The 19,335-nt window shown below is 43.7% G+C and overlaps 2 protein-coding genes across 6 annotated transcripts in view; both read left to right on the top strand.

Moving 5' to 3' along the window:
* The window catches only part of ppp2r3a (protein phosphatase 2, regulatory subunit B'', alpha), a 29,572-nt gene extending 12,314 nt beyond the window's left edge, over nucleotides 1-17,258 (top strand). For 2 of the 5 annotated variants that reach the window (XM_071528698.1, XM_071528699.1), the window contains 11 exons: nucleotides 7,188-7,466; nucleotides 8,204-8,307; nucleotides 8,529-8,631; nucleotides 8,933-9,007; nucleotides 11,168-11,411; nucleotides 11,942-11,990; nucleotides 12,095-12,184; nucleotides 12,754-12,929; nucleotides 13,095-13,213; nucleotides 14,036-14,142; nucleotides 14,402-17,258. In XM_071528698.1, the coding sequence (XP_071384799.1) occupies nucleotides 7,188-7,466; nucleotides 8,204-8,307; nucleotides 8,529-8,631; nucleotides 8,933-9,007; nucleotides 11,168-11,411; nucleotides 11,942-11,990; nucleotides 12,095-12,184; nucleotides 12,754-12,929; nucleotides 13,095-13,213; nucleotides 14,036-14,142; nucleotides 14,402-14,498 (1,443 nt within the window). In that variant the 3' untranslated portion in view covers nucleotides 14,499-17,258. Of the gene's footprint in view, nucleotides 1-5,062; nucleotides 5,195-7,181; nucleotides 7,467-8,203; nucleotides 8,308-8,528; nucleotides 8,632-8,932; nucleotides 9,008-11,167; nucleotides 11,412-11,941; nucleotides 11,991-12,094; nucleotides 12,185-12,753; nucleotides 12,930-13,094; nucleotides 13,214-14,035; nucleotides 14,143-14,401 lie in introns of those variants that run through there. The other 3 variants (XM_071528697.1, XM_071528700.1, XM_071528701.1) reach the window with 2 other exon arrangements.
* Nucleotides 17,259-17,543: 285 nt separating this feature from the next.
* Nucleotides 17,544-19,112, top strand: LOC139651687 (transmembrane protein 212-like). Its single transcript, XM_071528703.1, has 2 exons — nucleotides 17,544-17,717; nucleotides 18,768-19,112. The coding sequence occupies exons 1-2, from the start codon at nucleotides 17,544-17,546 to the stop codon at nucleotides 19,110-19,112; spliced, it is 519 nt and encodes a 172-aa protein (XP_071384804.1).
* The last annotated feature ends 223 nt before the right edge of the window (nucleotides 19,113-19,335 follow it).

Genomic DNA, 19,335 nt, shown 5'->3' with positions numbered 1-19,335 from the left:
TGCAAGTATTAAAAACAACATTACATAAAAATATAAGACTGGCTGGCACAACAACAGTCACTTGCCAATGCAGATATGATTACAGTAATCTTCTTACAAAAAAATAGTAATTGTAATTTATCGTAGTTATTGGAAAAAAGTAATAAGATGAATAGTTTTGAAAAAGTACATGATTGGATTACTCAGAAACTTGCTTAAAGGGTAAAAATGCATTTTGATTGTGAGACACAAACATAACTTTTTTCATTAATTACATATACTATACATTTTAAAAGTAAGAAAATCCAAAGTAGTCCAAATCCAAAGTAACCAGTTTACTCAGTTTGAGCAGTCACATTCCTGATTATAAATCTACCAGGTTATCAGCAGTCTCTAATGAATTCTATTTTCAAAGTATCCTTCCCAACCCTGTGTGTGTGTGTGTGTGTGTGTGTGTGTGTGTGTGTGTGTGTGTGAAGTCTGCCCAGTGCCTGAAGCAGAAATAAACATCAAATTGCAGGCTATATTTACATGGATAATTTTACATGCAATGTGTGCGTGTGTGTGCGTGTGTGTGTGTGTGTGTGTGTGTGTGTGTGTGTGTGTGTGTGTGTGTTTGTAAATGTGTGCCTGTGTTTAGGAAGTTGTTATGTTCACACTATTCAACCTCTCCGAAGACTGAAAGAAGCAGTTCCTGTTAACTGGATCCACCAAGGCACGCATGCACACACACACACACACACGCACACACACACACACACACACACACACACACACACACACACATACGAGACACCATGACAAATTAGACACGTGTATCAATGCTTGTACACTAATTAGACCCTCTAAGAGTGTGTGTGTGTGTGTGTGTGTGTATACAGTGTGTATTTAGCACTTGGAAAAAGGCCGAGGCGTCAGTTGTTGTTGGACAGCTGATCCTCTATACCGCTCCCTTCCCTCTTCCCATCATGCACCTGTCTGATCAATTCTCTGAAGGCTGCTGACTCACCTGTTCCCGTGGCAAAGGGGTGGGATGAGGTATGAGGAGTGGGCAGAGGAAAGAGTTTATATCTTTAGCGTACGCTGTGTTGAGTGAGAGTGGGCATTATCCAAAGTAAGAAGAATGATGTTTTAGAAATAAAAAGTTGTTAGTGTTTTTTTATTAAATGGCCTGTAGATTCATCATAAATTTGTGAAATATCATTACTTCAATATAGCTCATTTAGCCAGGTTTATTTTTTGAACTATTTCAGGTGAGCAGCCACGTGTTCATCCGCTGTGCAGTGATTTTTAGCTGTGCTGTTCCATGGAAACAGAGAAAGTAGTCCCTGGAAACTCGATGTGTTCCGTCCCCCTTGCAGACATTCCAGTCGGTACGTCCCGTGATTTGTGACTACCGGTAAAGATGAATGGTTACAGCGGTTTTGACTGTGTGACCCTTAACCCCTATTACTAACCTTATATAACCTTCCTATGGGGACACACCGTCCCAGCGGGCTCAATCCTTTTTTCGCCGCCTCAGCAGACTGTCTCACATACTGTAGGTCCAAGTGGAACATCTCAGTGTCTTCAAAGGACTCAACTTCCACTTGTCAATTCACCATCCTCGCAATCAGCAGTTTCATCCTTTATTGGTTTGGTTTCCACATCTTAAGTGGCAAATGTTTGAAAAGATGGAGCGGAGTGTAACTTTAGAGTGTGGGACAGGTTTTAGGACCCAGCGGAGAGATTTTCAGAGGGCTGGGTTACACCGCCTGTCAGTCAGACAGGAAAAGAGCACACAGCTGCCCAATGGCATCTGTTCTGGCTGTTCTGGCATCTGTTCCTTTACACACACGCACACACGCACACACACACACATACACATCTCTTTATACAGAGATTTATGATATAACAAGTGCATGGCCAGAGAGAGAGAGCGGAGATGTGAGGCTGGTGAGAAAGCAGTTGGTGCGCTCCCCAGATCGTGCTCATTTGTTGATAGACACGAGATAGTGATTGTATAATGTTTCCCCCTCCAGCACGGAGGTGAGAACTGCTTGGAAAGATGACAATGTGTGTGTGTGTGTGAGAGTGTGTGGGTGTATGTGGGTTTGGTATGTGACCTTGGCTTTAGCACCAGAGTCCAGTTGTTCCAAAGAATCCAGTAGGGCGACCAGAGAGCTGAGAGGAGTTACCCTAAAACCCAAGGTGACTCACTTGTTTTGTAAATCGCCCACTCGCTAACACACACACACACACACACACACACACACACACACACACACACACTGAGAAGAGCTGGCATAAAAACACAAGGTGACTTGTTCATTTCCTCGGAAAGTCCACCCCTAAAAAACCCAAACTCACATACACACACTGGAATTTTCTGCATGTCCACTATGTCAGATCTCTGTTACTACTCACACACCATTTCACCCCATGCCACCTATCACACACTTACAGTATACCTATAAGTCTGACTAGTTGATGCTTAAATAACAAGCCAGCATGCCACTTATACTGTGTATGAAATCTGAATCCCTTTATTCGCTAAGTACAATAAATCTATAATTTATCTCGTTGGTATTGGTACAGAGACATATTGACAATTTACATAGTAATGAATTACATACTGACACATGGGACAAAGATAGCAGATAGCAGGTACGAGGACAGCTTTGTAAATGATCGAACATAGAGCAGAAAAATAGTTACAGATAGAAATCTAAAGGAAAATGTGATTAAAATTAAAAACGAGGCCCCGTGTTAACCCGCAGGTTAGATTGGATTTTTTTTTAGAAACTACTTATTTAGAAAAAGTCATCTATATGCACTAGACCCAAATAAAAGTAACAGTCATGGGAAAACCTCACAAACCTGATTTCGGTGTTTTTCATTTCTTTTCATTTGAATTGAAAGCTTAAATGGCCCTCTATGCACTATTCATGACCCCAGAAGGCTGGAAAATCTAATCAAAAATCACACTGGATTTGCCCACAAGTACATCGGCTTCAGTGGGGAAATCAGCGTGTCTTTTCAGTTCCTGAAATGTTGTCTCACTGGTATTAGTCAAGGCAGTTTTCTTCCAAGAGCGGTGATGTGTTTCTACTTAAATATATCTGTCAACTTAATGAGCTTCTACTCTCAGAGAGTCCGGGGCGTCACTAGAGGGCGCTAGACTCTCCCTCTCTGCTGCTCTGAAACTCAACCGCACCGGCATGCATGTTTACTGCGCCAACAGATTCTGAGAAAGACACAGTTTCTTTTTCTTTGACAGTCAGCGACAAGCATTGATATATACAGTATGTATAAACAGTTATACGGCAGACATTTGGGCGTACTATCTTAGTCTTGGAGGGGTTTTAGCTGGTCAAGTTTAGAGTAGCACACGCCTGTCCGTCCTGAGGGATCCCCTCCTGCTCTCACAGTGCAGAGCGGGGGGTGAAGACTGGTGTTGGGTGGCACTGAAGGGGCGCTGGGCTGACCTGGCACAGCTGGCAGAACAGGCAGTCTAAGGCTGCGTTCACACATAGCGTTTTTATGTGTGGAAAGGGCTCCTGGCAGATGGAGGACGTTGTATCGGCAATTTACACAATCTACACTAGTCTATGTACACACACTGTTAATTGTTGTTACTGTAGATGCTGTTAATATTAATATTAATTAATGTTAATAGTTAATTTAGCAGGCATGTGAATGTTAACCAGGATAATTAATTGGGGCTAGCCCTAGAGACTCCTTAAAATTATATTTCACGTTATTAGTGCATGAGCATCCAACCACCATTATTAGCCGGTATCCTCAGTGATGTCACTCACTTTCATTTTGTAAACACAGGCTACAAAGTGATACTTCCAAACCATACAAACTGGTGATGTAATTCTGATACTGTTGAGTTTTTCTGTGCTTTATGTTCTACATCTCAAAAAGGATTTTTTTCCTGCATAACAAGCATCAGGAAATCAGCTTCAATCCTAGTGGTGGCTCTGGATTCCTGGGGTAGGTACTGATCAAGAGTCATTCTAGAGGCATGTTAAAAATGTAAATGTTCCAGCAAAAGGAAACACCGCTCTTTCTAGCCAGTCTAGTCTAGTGGAACTATGTTACCAGTTTTGGTGCTACACCTGCTGATTCATCTCTGTATCCCAAATGACCTCTATGAAACTAATATTTAGGCTGACTTTTCTTAGCCATTCTGCACCGCCACACACACTGAAGCACAGACCCAAGCTTCCTGTCTGCAGCAAAATGATTTCAATCAGAAACGCTTTGCATTTTCACTTCCCAATGGCTAACTTTAGTCAGAGGCGGGGGCTGAGGGGGGCTGCGGGCCGGCAAATCACTACACGCAGATATGCAACATGGCCGAACCCCCCCTCCCCACCCTAATGCTCAGGACAGCCGGTTTGCTGTGTGTGTGTGTGTGTGTGTGTGTGTGTGTGTGTGTGTGTGTGTGTTGCCAGACCCCGGCATGGCTCATGTTTCTCAGTGCAGTCTGTCAGAGCCCAGCTTGGAGCGACAGGCACCAGTGAGACTACACTAGATACGTACATCCAGAGCAAACAGGGGGGAGTGAAGAGCTTTTCTACCCCAGAGAGAGGCCACTCTGTTGGGTTACGATTGGCCACAAGTTAGCCTGGTACCATGGTTCTGCCTCCCGGCCTGTACACCATCAAGGGAGTCCTAAGGAACATCTCTTTACACAGATACACTGCTGGATTACTGCTGCACAGGACCCAGCCTTGGGAGAGCGTGCGTAAGAGTGGAGTCTGGTGGAGAGATTTTCTGTGAGCGTGAGTGAGCCTGTGTTCATGTGCTGAATAGAGATCAGCAAGAGACATTTTGTGTGAAATCATTCAGACACACACTGGATATTCCTCTGCTGTCCTCAGCTGTCGGGCCGTTTGGTTACTGCTTATTCTCCTCCTGGATATCCGGGCTGGTCAGCGGACTGCTTTACTAACATCCAGTCGATTTACACTCTATCCGCCGGCCCTTTCACCGGTCGGTCGCCGGCCGAGCTGCTCCGCCAGTAGCCGCCGTGTCAGTAGCCGCGCCGGTGGCCGTGTCAGGTGGGGGGTTGCGTGTCTCGGCCCCCACCATGATGATCAAGGAGACGTCGCTACGCCGGGACCCTGACCTGAGGGGGGAGCTGGCCTTTCTGGCCAGGGGGTGTGACTTTGTGCTGCCCTCACGCTTCAAGAAGAGACTCAAGTCCTTCCAGCAGCAACAGGTCAGTCGGTGCAACAAGCAGGGAGGACGGGGTGCAAGCTGAGACATGCACACGAAATGCACACTCATGAGAAACACACACAAGCAAGCTAGACGCACAGAAAATGCACTCAAAATACACTCTAAATATGTATCTCCGTTTCTCTCTTTATTTCTTTCTCTCTCATTCCCACATTCGCTCTATACACACAAACACACACACACACACACAAAAGAATATTAATCATACATTAACTACACACATACCCATATACATGCACAGTGTTCCTCTTAGACACACAGAGTGACATGCCAGGGAAGACAAACTATTCTGAGGCAGATACCAGTAGGGTATTAATAGGGCAGGAGGTTCAGGAATAGAGTGATAGAATGAACGCTGTGAAGGAGAGCGGGAGGGGGAGGAGGGCTACAGCTGTCCTGCTCAATACACACAGTATGGAGGCCCTCGGGCACACACACACACACACACACACACACACACACACACACCAAACACACACCCAAATCCTCAGGCACCAGGGAGCCCGTACTCTAAGAGACTAAGCATTTTGATTCGGGCAGTGTTAATTAAATGTTCATTTGTTTCTTTGGACTTCATTGTGTGTGTGTGTGTGTAGGGGGGTGTTATACGAAGAAATACAGATGGCTGCTTCCTCTCTAGTGTTGTTATTTTGTAAGACAAGGTGTCAGTTATTTTTCAAATGACACATATGTAATTTTAGAGCAAAATAGAGCCTTTATGCCAGTGTAACAGATTGGACGCCAGTGACTGACTTAACCTTAGTCTGGCTCTGATGGAAATGGTCAGAATATCCAGACTGTCAACCTGTTTTGGTTGTGAATTAGATACTTGAATGTGTTGATGCTGAAGCATTCCCAACTGGTGCTTTTCCCGAGGCCAAATTCACTTTAATTTATAAGCATATGGGTACATTTTTTTGGTACATGATGCCAGTCTTGCACTGAGGTCCCAAATAGAGATAGCTGGAATTAATCTCTACCTTTTTTTTTTCCAGCTTGAATTTTCCTGCCTTCCATCAGTCTATTAAAAAACGGAATCGAAAAAGTTGAAGGAACATTGAATACATCTTTTTCAGAACTGAAATTTATCAACCAGTTTTTCCTAAACCCAGATAAATTATACAATTTTCTAATGTGTGCATACTACCCAGAATGCACTTCTCTGGAATCTGAAGTGCAGTCCTAATTGAGTTACTTGTGTAGCACTCTAGAGACCAAACACTCAACAAAACACACAAGTTCAATCTTCCTTCATTGTCAGGTTTGAATTCCTCACTGATGTTCATGCATTGGTGGATGTCACAGAATAATAGGATCTCCACAGGAAAGGGGGTTGATCAAATCAGCAGAACTGTTCACAGTTAATGCAATATTACCATTTCCACATGTGTTGTTAATTTTCCCCCATTCAGTTTACCGGTCATTTTAGGTGACTGAGATTAGAATAAATGATGTTTGACTGCAGCACTGCATGTTCCTGATTGCTATGGTGTCGTGCCACCTAGAGCTTTTCCTGCCAAATGTTTAAAGGGTCTGGACTTCACTGCTGACTGCTCAGTACCTGACTGACTGACTAAGATTGATTGTAAAACAAGTGTCTCATTGTTTGTATGTTTATGACTCAGTAGCAGTTTCCCACCATTTCCCTTACGCAGGTCCTTTATCCTCATAAAGTGCAGTTTTGTCTTACCTACAGTGTTGGGGAAAGTTCCCTTTTAAAGTAATTAGTTACTTTACTTAGTTATTTAACTTAAAAACCTGTCTTTTAATATTTACGCTAACAAAATGAAACAATTATAAAAGAAAAATAAAAGTAGCAACTTTCTCATATAAAAAAAGTAACTAATGATGGATTAGAAGAATTGAAAAACTAATGCGCTGAGTTTCTAGTAACCACAAAAAAGCAATCCACCCCAACACTGCTCACCTATTCGCATACTTGAGCTTCTCCCTCTCTCTCTCCTCAGGTCCAGTCCAAACCGGAGAAGAAACCAGGCACACCTCCGCCGGCCCCCGCCCCGGCCCCGGCCACGCCCACCCCCACGCCCCGCTCGCCCAGCCCTCCTCCGGCCCCGGTGATCGTCACCCCTCCTCCCCCCGCCGTCAACATTCCCAGGTTCTACTACCCCCGCGGGCTTCCTGCCCCAGGCCCCGCCCCCAACCACGACACGGCCATCGCTGCCATCGAGACCGCCTTCACCGAGTTCGAGGAGGAAAAGGCCGACATATATGAAATGGGCAAGATCGCTAAGGTCAGCAATTTAACGTGTTACATTGTAATATTCAGTGGACAAAATATTAGAAAAACCTTCTAAATCAGAGTTACAAACTGTTTTAAAAGATAAATAAAAATGTTAGCGGTAAATTAAACAATAAATAAAGATGAAAAAAGAAAAAACTACTAAAGGGCAAGTGCACAGATTGTTGTGCTTTTGAGTAATAATGAATTAAAAACAGTCCATGTCTCAGTTGTCTCAAGGCTTAAAAATCCTTCTTTAACCCATCTCATTCACTTCATGTACATCTCTCTCTCTATATGATTAACGCTGACTTACAGTAATAGGTGAAATCAATATGGAGTCATAGTTTTCACATGGATTCACCTGGTTAGTCTATTAAATGGATGAAGTTTTCTAATTATTTTCAGCACTCAGTGTATAATAGTCCTAACAAAAACAGCGGGTATCCCCTGTTCAGTGGGTAACTCCATATAAAGAGATGTTATAGTCTAGGATTGGCTTTATCCTTATCTGAGGAACTGGGTTATAATATATTATGGTGTTGTGTGAGAGCGGATTCACACTGAAAGATTTTATCTGAAAGGATTCACCTTCAGTTCGGTTGTCCTACACAAATCTAAGAGATCAAGTAGAAATTGCCACACTAGTTTAATCTCACAGACTTATGGAGTGTCTTGATCTTAAAACTCTGGGCTGAAGCAGTGTTGTAGTGTGTCTCCACCCTTCATGTAGACTCTGTTTCTGTCCAGGCATGCGGGTGTCCACTTTACTGGAAGGCCCCCATGTTCAACGGAGCGGGCGGAGAGAGGACAGGCTTCGTCTCTGTTCACTCCTTCATCGCAACCTGGAGGAAGTAAGACGACCCTCACCTCCATCTGACTCTCATTTCACTACTAATCTGTCATCGGGTCAGAATATTGACTCTCTCTCTCTATCCTGCTCTTCTCTTCTCTTCTCTTCTCTTCTCTTCTCTTCTCTTCTCTTCTCTTCTCTTCTCTTCTCTTCTCTTCTCTTCTCTTCTCTTCTCTTCTCTTCTCTCCTCTCCTCTCCTCTCCTCTCCTCTCCTCTCCTCAGGTTGTTGCACAGTTGCCATGATGATTCGTCTAAGTTTATTAACCTGCTAGCCAAGCCTGGCTGTAACTACCTGGAGCAGGAGGACTTCATTCCTCTACTGCAGGTAAACAACATATTAATATGCATCAATCAGTCAGTCATTCAAACAAACAATCACCCAATCTGTACCGCCAGTTAAATTCAAAGACATTTATGAGTAATGATATATATGACTTCACTCGGTCAGAGTCGGGGAAGCAGGAGGTAGGGAAGAGTTTCTAAAATTGGGTTGAAGCAGGTTTTAAAAACGTGATTCTAGAGGAAATGACTCAACCATATCTGTCCAGCCTTCTCTATATCCCCCCCACAAACTTGTCTAAAAGATATTTTTTTCTGTTTCTTCCTGTTTGTCTCTGTCTGATTAGGACATAGTGGATACCCACCCTGGGCTGACGTTTCTGAAAGATGCTCCTGAATTCCATTCCCGCTACATCACAACGGTAAACGGCTTGGGAGATAGCAGCAGCTGGCAGAGTGACCTATGTGAAAAATGTATAGTTGGATCAGTTGGATTTGGCCGAAAAAGGTCAAAATCTGACTCCCGGGCCCATATGACTCTGAAGACTCTTTTTGTCCCTTCTAAGGGTACCAGAGGGTGGGAAGTTTCTCTATTTAGTCTCTCTTGATCTAATTTTATTTGAGGAGTGATTCTGGGATAGCGTAATGCTGACTTTTTTCTACATAATCAGTGTTCACGTTCATTTTTTTGTTTTTTTACCTCACAGCCAACCCTATATTTTGGTCATTGACCCTCAATGTGGCAAAGTTTGGGCATTTCTGAGTCAAAAAAAGAAAACAGTAAAGACTATTAAGGATATCAGAGGGAATGCAGGCATGAACATTTTGGGAGCTATGGCTCCAAATTTGGTCTTTAGGAGCAAATTTACATGCTTACTTCTAAATATTGCTTACAAGCCATTATCACATTCCTTTGATGAGCATGCTACACTCATATGTTTACATGAATTGAACACATGACGTATTTGTGCACCACAAAGCTAGAGGTTTTGGGGATAAAGGGTGAGACTTGGGCACACAGTCGGATCTCTAAGCTTTGCTGATTGGTCCTTTATGAGCCTCCACTATCACTTGTCCTTTCAGCTTCATTATGATAGAGTACTTCATAGTCGCTGAACTGCTGAGTGACCTTTTAAGTCTGCAGTGTTGTGATTTGTATGTAAATTGTTATTGTTATGATAATATCATTGTCATTTAGCCTCAAGCTATTTCTGTTCTGCTGAGCAGGCCATAATGAAGCCAGCACTTCCAGTTTATCCATTATTACAGCTGGTGGTTTTATTATTATGATTTTGTTTAATTCAATTTTAACTTTGTTGAGAAAAGTGCTATTCTAATATAATATAATGTAATAGTAAAGAGTGCAAAAGCACCCGGCGGCCTAGGTTAACAGCAGTGGACGAGTGCTAATGGCAGTGTAAGATATAGTAGTTGGATAGAAATCACACTTACTTTGTCGCTCACTTAGTTTGATGACACTAAAATTATTATCTATCAGTTACATTAGAAAATCAGATAGGAGGATGGTGGGATTACGTTAACAATGAATCATAAAAAGTCTTAAAAATGTGAACATGTGCAGGCATTGCATGGTCAAAATGATCGCAATCAAATCGGTATTTAATATCGATGAGCTCTCAGATTTGACTCCTTCTACTTTGTCAGCAAAACTGCTTCTGTGCACCTCTAGTATCTTTAGCAGCAGAGTGTTTCTGAGTGTGTGTGTGTGCATGTCTGTGAATGTGTGTGTGCACTTGGACAGCTGCGACACGTGCAACACGAGGTGAGGGTTTGCTGCGTGGCGAGGCGTAGAAATGCAAGGCCGAGGTTCTGGTGTGTCACTGTGTGATGACATCATGGAAACACTTATGCCCCCTACAGCCTGGTGCTGCAGAGGCCCCGGCCCTCCACTTGCCCATATTTAGACACTTCCTTCAGTCCGGGCCAGCTGACCCGCTACTGTATGAGACATTAGTGGCCGCTGGAGGTCCATGTACCAGGAAATAGGTGCTAATCCGTACTTTACCAAGCTTAAGAGCGTGTGCGTCACAGAGAGGGAGCCTGGAGGGAGCCTATTGTCTCTGATATATGGTATAGACTCGTCTTACTAAGATTATGGGTCAAGGCCACAAATCTGTTGTGGGTGCATTGCTGGTAGATCCCTACATGGCAAGCGGAGTAATAGAGAGAGAGAGTAGATTTCTCATATAGATCCCATACGAGTTCCATAGACTGAAGAAACCCTGCCATAACCAGATAAGAGAGATAAATGACAGAGAGAGAGAGAGAGAGAGAGAGAGAAGGCTGGCCTGTAATGCACTCACAGTATATACTGTATATATATCAATGTCATCCTATGCCTATCCTGCTTCTGTATTGCAAGATTTTCCAAGCAATACTATACATTATAGTATTAAGACAAACACCAGCTTTGTCCATGTGTCTTTAATATTCACTTGCTTGCTCTCTCTCTCTTTTTATTTGTATTTATTCTGCCTTTTGTTACGCTGTAAAGCACTTTGTGACGCTACATAAATAATTTCAGTTGACTAATGCTGATGGAAATAAATGCCATTTCCCAGGTGATCCAGCGGATATTCTACGTGGTGAACCGTTCGTGGACGGGCCGCATCACCATGATGGAGCTGCGCAGGAGCAACTTCCTGCAGACCCTGGCCCTGCTGGAGGAGGAGGACGACATCAACCAGATCACAGACTACTTCTCCTACGAACACTTCTACGTCATCTACTGCAAGTTCTGGGAGCTGGACACCGATCACGACCTCTACATCGACCCCAAAGACCTGGCGAGATACAACGACCACGGTGAGACACGCAAACAGCCAGCATGTCTGTCAGTAAGTCAGTCAGTTGGTGAGTCAGTTAGGTGGTGGGGTGGCGTATTGATTCTGTTGCTGGAATCAAAAGAATGTCACAAAAGAAATTAGACCTTAAGGCAAGGAAATATTATTTACTGGTGAAAACCATAAAAAATGGTCTGTGACGTGAAGTTGGTCTTTTTTAACTGACTTTTATTGATTTAATATAGTTTAAAACCATATTAAATCAGAAGCAGACAGTCTTTTTGATTTGGCACATTGATTTGTTTATTTGGACCCCCACTAGCCATAGCAAAACAGCAGCTTTTCTTCCTGGGCTGCACACATTCATCTTGCCTAATATGAAATCCATTACACTGTTACTCTATTATACTCTGAATGGGCCAAACTTAAATTCGCTGATTCAGTGCTTACGCAATCGACTGTATATGCAATTGTTTACAGCTGTATCCATTTGTCTCTGTGTATTTTAACAAAATCACATTTGCTTATTTTCCTCTTTCTCTCCTGTGACAGCATCCTCAAACAGAATCATTGAGAGAATGTTCTCAGGGGCCGTCACTCGGTAAGCAGAAACACACACACAAACAAACACAGAGGAGTTGGATTACTTCACCATAATACTGTAGGTACACTGAATATGAATGGCCCTGTCCTGCTCGTTTCCAGGGGTAACTCTGTGCAGAGAGAGGGCAGGATGAGCTACGCCGAGTTTGTCTGGTTCCTCATCTCCGAGGAAGACAAGAAAAACCTCACCAGGTAATACACCTGTGTGCGTGTGTGTGTGTGTGTGTGTGTGTCATTGAGCAGTTGTTTGTGCATTTACAATACCAGTCAAAAGTTTGGACACATGCATTTTTCTTTTTTTTTTCACTATTTTTCACTATTTTTCACATTTTAGAATAATAGTAAAGACATCAAAACTATGTGATCTAAAAAGTGTTAAACAAATCAAAACTATCTTATCTTTTAGATTCTTTAAAGTAGCTGCCCTTTGCCTTGATGGAAAGGCAAAGGCTTTGGAAAGAAATTCATACATAGGCATCAACTTCACTATTTATATTTGTCTAAAAAAACACATTTCAAGCATTTAAGAATAACCGTTTGGATCAAAATGGCTTTAAGATAATGAAAAGCATTACATTACAGTACATTCAATCAGGTGTGTCCAGACTGTACTGTAAATACGTCTAAATATGAAACTCTCCAGCCTGATCCCCCCCTCCCTCATCTGTTACAAATGTACTTCTTGTATTACCGGTTAAGTGCTTGTGTCTGTGCCCAGTGTCTGTGCCCAGTGTGTGACTCTCTGTCCTCTCTCTCTCCAGTATAGAGTACTGGTTCCGCTGTATGGACGTGGATGGCGACGGCGTCCTGTCCATGTTTGAGTTGGAGTATTTCTACGAGGAGCAGTGTGAGAGGATGGAAGGGATGGGCATCGAACCCCTGCCCTTCCAGGATTTGCTCTGCCAGATGCTCGACCTGGTCAAACCTGAGAGCCAAGGTTTGTAGTACCAACTCTCCTTTGGTATTTTCCTCACTATCTTACATGCATGTCTTTATCTTTTCTCTTTTCTACTTCCTACCGGACCTTTTTTCCCTCTCTCAACTCTGTGCATGTTTTTTTTTTGTTTGTGTGTCTGTGTGTGTGTGTGTGTTGTGTCTCCAGGTAAGATCACCCTGGGCGATCTGAAGCGCTGCCGGATGGCCCACATATTCTTCGACACCTTCTTCAACCTGGAGAAATACCTGGACCACGAGCAGAGAGACCCATTTGCTGTGCAAAAGGTCTGCATCTGCATCTCTTGTATGCAGCATTTGGCTTCACTGGAGGGGCTGGCGGTTTGAAGGGGGAGTGAGGGGCGATGATCACATGTTGCAGCTGGGAAAATGAAGAAGCAAAAATCAGACCATTTGACAGCATTCAGAAATAATGCGCACTAATTGTCAAACAAGCACACAGTTAAAAAGCATTGGATCTCCTTGTTACACAGTGTGTTTAAAGTAAAAAAGTGTCTCCTTGTTAACTATTTAGATTTTAGGGAAAGTATGATGCAGATATGAAAATAGTTTCCTACCATCTCCTTGTTAAACTTGAACGAAGAATTGAAAATACATTTAAAGGGCCAAAAGCAGACACCACTGGTCATTAAGATTTAAAACTTTCTCCGACACCGTAATTATAATGTCCTCATCCTTCCATGACTTTTCTGAAATATCTGAGCTTTAAATGCCAGCATTGTTAGAATTCTAAAACACTGACTTGGAAAATGAATACAGACAGTTTTGACAATTTCCTCCACATTGAATACCCCCATTAGCAGCAGAACAATGGACTACGGTTTTGGTACCCAGAAGTGTGAATGTCTCTCTCTCCCCTCTTCCAGCTGCTATGCATTTAGATTAGTTTTAATGATACTTGTTATTGCCTATTGTGTTTTGCCCTCTTTTGCACTCAGGATTTTACATCATGTAGTTTTTATTTACAAGGCTGCTTCAACTCGTTGTAAAGAAGTGTGAACTTCTCCTACTGCTGTGTCTCTGTAAATACTGATGTTTGAGGTGTGTGTGTGTGTGTGTGTGTGTGTGTGTGTGTGCGTTGTGTTCCAGGACATTGATAGTGAGGGTCCAGATCCATCTGACTGGGATAAATACGCCTCAGAGGAGTATGAGATACTGGTGGCGGAGGAGACGGCAAATGAACAGCTACACGAGGGGTACGAAACTCACAGACACACACACATTCACACACGCTTACACAAGCATAGAAATCTAGACACACTCATGCAAAACCTGTTCTCTGAATAGTTTTCCACTCAGTTTTCCATGGAATAAAGTAGCTTGCAAACACTAGTCATAAAGACACTCCTGTTGATGATTAATTACTTGGAATTGATGAGCAAAACATTGTATCAAATGCTTCTATCTATATGTAGCAACAATTAACCGGTTCTATGTGTGTGTTGTGTTCCCAAGGTCATTCGATGATGAGTATGAGTCAGATGAGCTTCAAGTCCCTGGGGAAATCGGGAATAAGATGGAAAAACTGGTCATATCCGACCTGTCGGCATGAAATTCCCATCCTGGAACCTCTGGGTCTCTCTCCCTGGAAAACACAGACAGGGAACAGGGGACAGAGGGGTCGGAAAGAATCGGCTGGACGACAAAAAAAACGGATGGATGTAAACAAAGCGAGAAAAAAAGGATTCTGGCAGCTGTCTTATGACGACTCTGGAGTTTAAAGACTGAGTTTCTCCTCAGAACGGACTTCTTAGTGTTTGTGTGTGTGTGAGACTGTAAGCCAATACTGTACGATACTGTATCTGGTGCAATAATACGTCTGTATTCGTACAGAAAGCGAGGTCACTGCCTCTAGCTCTTTGCTCCACCTGAGAGAACAAAGCCACGGAAAGGGGAGAGATGTCGGATAAGCTCTAAAAGGAATGAAAACGAGAAACAAACTTTACTGTAAAATAATGTAGCTGCCATTGTGAATTCTCTACTGACAATCCTGCCAGAAGACAATCATCAGTCCTGTATTTTTGTAAGTGTTAATCATAAGATAGACAGGTAGACTGTCAGTTAGACAGACAAATAGAGGGCTAGATGGAGAGACAGACTGGGAGAAAGACAGACAGACAGACAGACAGATAGATAGACAGATAGACAGACACTGCCATTGGAAAGCAACAATCTCCTGCTCGAACAGCATGTCACTGTGCCCCTTGTAGAGGAAGTTGTTAAACCTCCAATCCCTTTCCTTCAGGGAGGAATCACATAACGGTTCGGACGGTTTCAGCAGCTCCTCCTTGTGGCCGGTCTGTGCTCCTGCCTGCCGACGCCGCATGCCATCACTGCCATGCAGCAGAGCCGCGGTGCATAGCGGCTGGCTAACCTTTCCATGAGGGAGTTCAGGTCACAGCACAGCTCTATTCTTGGAGCGGCGTTATCAGCGCTCCACCTCTGGAGTCCCTCTGTGATCGGTTTTTTTATTGACCTGGGAAAGAGAGTTTCAGATCCGCGTGAGGACCGTAATGTTCAATGAGCTAATTCTCAATCAGTTCCCAGTGAGAGATCTGTACATAGAATGATGCACGCTAAGAAACATATCAAACTCTCTGGTAGAGTTGCCCACACATTTCCATCTCTGTTACACAACGTTTGTAATAACGCAATAGATGCGCATAAGAGCTGCGAGTTGTTGCCATCTATCTCATGCCATCACTTCGCACACACCCAGTGTTAGTTTTCTCACATCCTTGTTGATTGTGGATAGTAACAAACTAGTAAACTAGTCATTGTATATGCTAGTAGCTGGTAATATTGTCCTTGTCCATATTTATTCCAAAAATAACACGTCTTCAGGTTCATGAGGGAAACTGTTTTAGATAACAAGTCTTTCTTTTTGTTACTGTCAACTAGTTCTTTAGTTTCTACTCGGACACCTCACTGTCGTATTCCATGGTCATTCTGTATAAAAACAGGGGTTTTTTGGTGCCTGTTCTCCCCATAACACACATAAAAAAGACACTGTTACTATGAGCGTCTCTTAACTCCATATTTACTGTGCTGCACTCACAGGGACAGGTGCAGGTGTGTACACTGCCCGTACTGTAATAGCTAGGAGCGTGTGTTTGCTTTTAAATCACTGATAGAGGAGTGTGTTTAGGAGCGTGTGATGTGTAGCTCTCAGAGTCAAGCTGTTTATATGACGTAGTTGTTGCCATGGGGACGGTGTTCCCAGGGTCGGTGTGTGTGCTTGTATAACTCTTTAATTAGGAATGGGACAACTCTTGTCCTCAATGGCTGCAAGTTCACTGGCGTATACCTCTCTTACTGGCACTTACTGTACACACACACACACACGCACGCATACACACACACACACACACACACACATACACACATACACACACACTCCAGTCCCATATTGAAAGGGAGAGAGCTAGTGGACACTGTAAGGCCTTAAGGACCATGAGTTTCCCCCTTCTGCTCTATAGCCATTGTAAATGTGCCTGACTGTGTATTTAACTCTATATAATAACAATAACAATAATAATAAGCCATTATAGATATAACGGCTCTGAATTTGATGTATTTTGATGGTTTGTATTGCTGTGCCACTGTGTGGCGTGTAGGGGGGGGTGGGGTTAAATTATGGTGGGTGTGTGTATGTTTGTGTGTTAGACGCACGGTGATGATGTCATCAGCAGAACGCGGTGGGATCCTCTGAAAGGACTGTGAGGCTCTGAGGCTCCGCCCACCTGACAATCACAAGACCCTCTGAGACTGGTGTTTCACTGCTGTAGTCACACACACACACTCACACACACACACACACACACACACACAGACACACACACTCTCAAGGAGACAAGTCCATCCAGATGATGCTAAAGAGGAACGTTGGACGGCGATGTGACTGCTCCTGTGTGAAATCTTTCTGGCTCTATGCAAAGTGTCCCGGTGCTCGCTCACTCAGCGCTGGGCAAGGAGAGAAGCCATGGGGGAGCGGCCTCCGACCAGAGGCGCTCCGGACAGCTGGAGGACTTTTACTTTGAAATTACATCTCTACTTAAGAGAGGTAGAGAGAGGACTTTTACTTTGATGTACTTCCTCCGCGCAGAGGAGACTTGAGTAGGCTAAGACGTGTTCGAATCCTGACAGTTATTGTATTGGCATGGTGTTTCTTTCTGTCTGTCTTTTTCTTTACCTTCTTTGTTTCTTTGTCTCTACTTTCTTTCTTTCTTTCTTTCTTTCTTTCTGTTTTTGCTTTCTTTTTCCTGTTTTCCTGTCTTCCTCTCTCCTGTTCGTTTTTTGCTTTCCCCCTGAAACTGAGTTTAAATAAAGATGTTTTAAAGAAATGTATTATCCTTGAGAATTCCTTGTGGTGATACACCCACCCCCCCTCTCTCTGACACACACACACACACACACACACACACACACACACACACGTCTCATCATTCCCTCCTTTTGTACACACACAGCCTGTATGTAGGTGTTTGTCTGCAGTTGCCCTGGTTCCTCCACCTCTCCTTCTCATGATTTGTCTCTGTTCCACTTCCTTTAAAGTGGGATTAGCTGGTGTGTGTGTGTGTGTGTGTGTCGAGTTGTGATGTCAGGTTGGTGTTCAGCAGGGTGCAGTTTACTGTCGTTAGGACTACTGAGCGTCCTGTCTGGGGTTCTGACCTTTTTCCCCGGTGGCTCCTTCAAGCCCTGGTTCCTAAGCTGGGACGCCAAGATAGCTGCACCAATATGGACCGGGACACTGGTAGGTAACCTGCTGCAGGTACAGCTGCACATACACTGGGTACACATGCACATAGAAATTGGATTAATGTTGTTTTTAATGACACTTCTGAAAATGTACTTTTTCTAGAATAATATTTTATTGTAAATATGTTTTTTAAAATTGAATTATCTCTAAAGGAAAACAAATAGGCATATAGGGTTAGTATAGTGTAGTGTAGTGTAGTGTAGTGTAGTGTAGTGTAGTATAGTATAGTATAGTATAGTAAGTGCAAACTCCGTATGCATATGTAACACAGCAAAACTCTTCAAACTTCAAACTATTTGATACTGGGACACTGGTAGGTGACTGAGTTTTTCTTTGGTTCTGACACACGCACACACACACACACCCACACACACACATACACGCGCACACACACATACACGCGCACGCACACACACACACACATACACACACACACACACACACACACACACACACACACACACACACACAGGTAATTTAGAAGGAACTCCCAGTGCTGTAAATGACTGGAAGCCAGCTCCATTCTTCTTGAGTTCTCAGACCCACATGTCTTGGACTGTGGCGGGCACACCTGACGTAAGCAGCTCTACACTGAGTCAACACACACACTTTTCATGTCACGGCTGCTTGCTCCCTAGGCCGCTGCGGCTGGCGTCACCATTGCCATGGCAAACAGGGACCAAAACAGGAAGTCTCTGGTGAGTGTGCTGTGGTGTTGATGGTTTTATTGATGGAAAAGTACATGGGAGATTCCCGAGCCAATCACTGCCAATGATCCCCGAGACGGCTGACTAGCACTTAGTCACTGGAGTTTACCTTGGCTCTGCCGGCATGCTGTTTACCATACCACAGATACCATAGATATCTCCAGTCTGCTATGAGGGCCAAATGCCTGTTATGTACTCTGTTGTACAGTTCAGTTGTGTAACTTTCCAACAGCTTTTTATGAAACCTCTCTGCTGCCCCCACTTGGGTGCTACTGGTAACTACATCAGTCAGCTCTCCTTTCCTCTTACGTGTGTGTGTGTGTGTGTGTATGAGTGTGTTTCTGTCCTGTCTCAGTGGGAGATGGCGTACACCTTCTCCATCCTGAGTGCAATGACATCACCGCTGATGTTTGCCGTCGCCATGGCAGCAGTGTTGACCGGGCCTCTCTGCTACTACTCCTACCTTGGAGCGGTTGCCATCGGATACCTCTCCCACGCTGCTGGCTACCCGTACCCTTACCGGGCCGGGCAGGGTCTGTGTCTGAACCCAGCGGGAGGCGAGTGGTACCACCTGCTTCTACGCACTGTCAACCTCTTCGCCAGCACCGCCATCTTCATCCTTTCCCTCTTCGTCATCGTCGTCCTTACCACACGGTTACTAAAGACAGGGCATATCAATGCCAGGGCCTTAGGAGACTAATGGGTTTTTACTTTTTGCTGCAATACTATTGCACTATTGCTACAGCCCAAATAAGGAGTTGAAGTATCGATTCAAATGAAAAAGACTACTGCATATAGGGAATTACTTGGAATCCACATGAACTGCCCCGCTTCCCAGAGGGCACCTCTCGCTTCTACATGGTATTCAAGCCAAAGCAGTGTTCCTTCTTTGTTGTCATTGAGGAAGTGAAATGTTTTGCTCT

Source organism: Centroberyx affinis, unplaced genomic scaffold, assembly GCF_046629955.1.
Source record: "Centroberyx affinis isolate AG114_WGS23_722 - 3 ecotype Tasmania unplaced genomic scaffold, CSIRO-AGI_Caff_v1 ptg001705l_1, whole genome shotgun sequence".
In the NCBI taxonomy this organism is placed as follows: Eukaryota; Metazoa; Chordata; class Actinopteri; order Beryciformes; family Berycidae; genus Centroberyx; species Centroberyx affinis.
Note: the sequence above shows the minus strand (reverse complement) of the source record. Positions and strands in the feature narration are given on the sequence as shown.

Bases quoted from the DNA above. Each gene is read 5' to 3' on its own strand.
- LOC139651687 (XM_071528703.1), top strand. From the start codon at position 17,544: ATGTCAGGTTGGTGTTCAGCAGGGTGCAGTTTACTGTCGTTAGGACTA. The intron at 17,718-18,767 runs GTACAGCTGCAC...GTCCTGTCTCAG, and splicing joins TGGTAGGTAACCTGCTGCAG to TGGGAGATGGCGTACACCTT.